The sequence below is a fragment of the Capsicum annuum genome, chromosome 8, assembly GCF_002878395.1.
Source record: "Capsicum annuum cultivar UCD-10X-F1 chromosome 8, UCD10Xv1.1, whole genome shotgun sequence".
Classification (NCBI taxonomy): Eukaryota; Viridiplantae; Streptophyta; class Magnoliopsida; order Solanales; family Solanaceae; genus Capsicum; species Capsicum annuum.
The window spans coordinates 148,421,087-148,425,942 of NC_061118.1; the positions used below are offsets into that span (position 1 = coordinate 148,421,087).

The window sequence follows — 4,856 nt, forward strand, 5'->3', positions numbered from 1 at the left end:
TCTTTTTTTTTTTGGCTTTTATATATAGATTGATAGAGGCTCTATATTTAATTAATAATATATTTTAGTTTTAATTTAAAAAATGAGGTAAAAGGCCAAAAAAATTGGCAAAAGAGATAAACGCTAATATTGGTTATAGCTGGCAGGTACCACATCGGCATTCCTATAACCCGTCCTTTATATATTTATATTGATTATAATTTTTTTGGCCGTTGTCTACATATATTTCTCAAATGGCGTAATTTTATTTATCTGTTTTTATTTTTTTAAAGAACAATGTTTCTACTTATAGTATTTATCACGACTTAAAAGTAAACTCTTCTTTTTATTTTTCATAAAAAAAAGGTTTCCCAAATCTTTACAACTCCTAAAGTCGTCTACGTAAATCTAAAGTCATCTCCTCTCTCATTATCTAAAGAATATCCACTTAGTAAAAAATATAAACCATACATATACACCTCTTTAAATCTTATCCATAATCTATCCACCATATCATTCAAACAAAAAATCATAAGATATTAAATCTACAGTAGTGTATCATAGCTTCCAAGAACATCAATATCAGCTGAATAATCACTACTACTATAATTTGATGAACCTAATAAAGCAAGAAATTGCTCTTCCATTTGAGTATTAAGCAGGTCATCAAAATTAGGTTCCTTAAAATAGTTGGACTCTGAACTCATAGGAGATGAGTTATTAGATGATTTTGCTAGTAGCAGAGACGATGACGATGATGGTGATGGTGATGGTGATGACGACTTTACTGGAATCTGATCATTGTGTCCATGATGAATATCATCAAACTCAGTTATGGCCCCATTATTACTCTCCATGATTCTTGCTATATCTGAGTCCTGCCCTGTGAGTTCTTGGACAAGTGACCTAAATCTCGATGCACTTGTCTTTACTTTCATTGGAGTAGAAATGTACACAACTTTGACATCAGACTTCTTCGATTTATGGTGGTCTCTCTTCTTTTGTTTCGTGTTCTTGCACTTTGTCATCATCACCCCTCGATAATCCATAATGATAACTACGCCTCAGTTCCAATCTAGTTCGTCACGTGCGATATGATATATACTAACTAATTTGAGTATGTAGAAGAACCTTGGAGTTCAACTAGAAAGTAGTTATTTTATTAGTACGAGATGATGAAGTGAGTAGGGAAATGGAATTTGTTGAGAGGTATAAATAGGTAATGATTTAGGAAAAATTAGGTATAAAGAGGCTGCTTCTTGGAAGGGGATAATAAAGAAAATAAGAAAAAAAAGGACAAAAAGGGATTGGAAAATGGAAAATCTTGATTGAAAATAGGAAACTTGGAGGAAATAAGGTTTAAGAAGATTCTAAATCTAATTATAGAGATAGATACTTGGGAGACCCGTAAAGTTATGTGGTTCATACATTAAACAACTATGTACAATGAACTAAGTATATAATTATCTGAAAAAATTATGGCAGAATGATAACTATTTATTCATCCTTAATTAAATGTCTTGAGTTCGAATTCTGAATATTAAATCACCTTTAATAGGAAGTGATTCTACTTTTAAAGTGAAACTTTTTAACATAAAGTTTGATTAATTTAGCTTATAATAAATATCGAACATTGACTGAAAAATATTCTAAAATTAAAAAAAGGAAAAAACTAAGTACAAATAAGATAGATTAATTTATTTTTTAATGATTCCCAATTCACACGTGCGCAGACAAGGATGACTCTTGAAAAGATATAATATATGGAAAAGGTGATTATTCGATTTTATATAATTAGAGCTACTAGATAGAGCTGATAAATATGTGGCCATTTTATTGGTATTTCTAGAATTAGATTACGACTTTTTTGGGAAGTAGTACTTGGTTGGAAGTTCCACGAGATTTCTTTTTCTTTTTGGCAATTATTCAACGAGATTTTTTTCTAAATATGAGTGTCCAATTAAAGAAACTATGGGCAATCTTATTCGAAAAATATTTATAAGCATCGTTTTTTTAAAAAAAAATTATATGAGCTATTTGTAGAATTTTAACTAAAGGATATGCACCACCGTTCCATGATAAATAATAAATGTACAAATGAAAATTATATATTATGTGTTCTCCAAAAGGAAAAAAAAGTTTATTTATATATTATAAGTGCTAATTGATTAATTAATATAAACACATGCTTTGAATAAATTTGTACCTTTTTTTTTTGTATGCATAAAATATGATGGTCTACTTGATCACGTATGATCAGTTGAAATTTGAAAATGGAGTTACTTTGTCATAGCTAGCAGCCGTACTACCGCAAGATTTACATTTTCAACCAATCCATTTTTAATTAGCCGAAGTTCGAAGCTCTAGCTGTATCCTAGCAGCGGAATCAGGATTTTTATAACAAAAAAGTTTAAAATATGAAGAAGTAAATACACCAATAAATTTAGAAAGGTTTTAATATCTATTATATAAATACATAAAATTAATTTTAATCATATATAAATAATATAATTTTCTATCGAAGAGAATTTGAATGAACCTCTCAATCCTGCCTAACTCCGTGCGTGTAACTTGCAAGAATTCATGAGCCCGACATAGCTATTTTTTTATTTCCAACAAATAGCATCACTTGCTATTTCCTAAAATTTTAAGAGTATAATTAGTAGTGGAAGATAAATTACAGATAAAGTGCTTGGATCTGTATAAGGAAAATCATTAAGTATGTACATTGTTTTTAATAAAATAAGCATATACTTTAGTTTTAGTATCGATCAAATATAATTTTTATCATGACACGCCAAAATTAATTATTTGTTTTGCTTGTAAACCTATTGTATTTCAATTTCGTATGTGTTGGACAATAAAATTTTTGAGACCGAAAAATAAATAATTCGAGACAAGAAATTATATAACAATCAATTTATTGATTTCAATGTGTGAGTGTTACAATCTCTATGAATCATCTAATTCGCCTTTTCAAATATAAAATCAAGGGCTTTTGAGCTTATTCTTGAATATTATAGTCTTGATCTTGAATCTTGATGAACTTGATTTGAATGCTTGGACTTTGTAGATAAATTACAACGTTTGATCCACGAGTTTTTTCTTGCTTTTTGTTAGAGTTTTGGGTCCCTTTTCTGAATTATGAGAATAGTTGTGGAAAAGAGAAGAGTCATGATGAAGATGGATTTGGCATGATACCTTTTATGAGCTTTGATTTCATTGGGTCTGCATCATTTTGACATGTGGCATGGTCCTATTGGCTCCTCTCCTTGACTTGGCATGCCACGTCATTTGACATGTAACGCTTATTTGGGCCTCTAGAATATGACAATATTTTGGGCTTAGCAAAGTGAACTCATTTTTTGCAGCCTAAATTAATGGACTAGCCCAATAAAGATTGAACTTTATTTAAATCCATAAATGTTTGGACTTAAATGATTAATCTAATTATATTAATCCTCAATATTTATTGAGTTAATAACTCAAATGGTCACTCAACTTTGAACTTTTATTCCAGAAAGTCACTCAACTTTGGACTTTTATACCAGAAAGTCACTCAACTTTGATCTTTACTCAGAAAGTCACTCAACTTTCACATTTTTACTCTGAAAGTTACTCAACTTCCTGAGTAAAGATCAAAGCTGAGTGACTTTCTGGAATAAAAGTCTAAAGTTGAGTGACTTTCTGGAATAAAAGTTCAAATTTGAGTGACCATTTAAGTTATTAACTCAATATTTATTTGGGATTAATCTATTTTGAATTTAACATAATCCAAACTTCGTACAAATTTCAATTTAATAAAATTTTACTGTCCACGGTATGTTTTTATTTTGATTAGGAAAAGAGTGAATCACTATATAAATGAAAAAAGAGTTATAGCACGGTTGCAATAAAATTTTACTTTGATCCTTCCATTTTTAATGACCTACTTGGTACATAGTTTAAAGATAAAAAAAAAAAAAGACTTTTGAAATTCCTTATATAAAACAAGTCATATATGTCTATGTAATTGAAATCATTTCTAAATGTAAAAAGACAATATTATTCTTTTTTAGACTTACTAAAGAAAGTGTAAGTGGCGGAGCCAACTTATAATTAGGGGAGTCATCCGAACCCCTTTCGATGAAAAATTATGATATTTATATGTGGTTAAAATTATTTTTTATGTATATATAGTTGATGTTAAACCCCTTCGATTAGTTCGTGTGCTTACTTTTTTTGATTTTGAACTTTCTTAGTAAAAATTTTGATTCCGCCACTGAAAAGTGTCTATGTAATTTAAGTTCTGAAAAAATATTTATACATATTAAGTAAAAATTTTAGTATAAATATGCAATTTTGAACACATTTGGTCCACTTGAAAAAAAAAACAAATAAAGGGAGGAGAACAAAGTGGATGAACACTATGCACCCATGCGTATTTATTCTAAAAAAATAAAGGCACACAAGGTAGGAGGATCAAATGTCAATTAGTACACATGACATAAAAATACGAGAGCGAACTTGAGAGGATGTATTACTTTTTAGACTAAAAAAAAAAACGTATTGCATTGGGAATTTCAATCAAATATTCTAATTTTTTTAAATGTGATATATATATATATATATATATATATATATATATATATATTATAATACATCGAACCCCTTCAAACTTGTCGTCAAAATTTACTTTAAACCTTAAACTAATCAGACAATTATATACTCCCTTAACAATTTTCAAGTAAATTAATTTCCACTGAAATTGCTGACGTGACAAATTAAAAAAAAAAATAGCGAGTGAATGGCCTAAAAAACGTGAAAAAAATGTGAGACCCACCTTTTAAATTTTACAAATTCTCTTTAAATATATATATATATATATATATATCTTC

General features: G+C 28.7%; 1 protein-coding gene across 1 annotated transcript; it reads right to left on the reverse strand.

Moving 5' to 3' along the window:
- Positions 1–453: 453 nt before the first annotated feature.
- On the reverse strand, positions 454–1,513 carry LOC107879766. The gene has a single exon (XM_016726715.2). It carries the CDS (start codon positions 1,026–1,028, stop codon positions 525–527), a length of 504 nt encoding a protein of 167 aa, XP_016582201.2. The 5' UTR covers positions 1,029–1,513; the 3' UTR covers positions 454–524.
- Between the last annotated feature and the right edge of the window lie 3,343 nt (positions 1,514–4,856).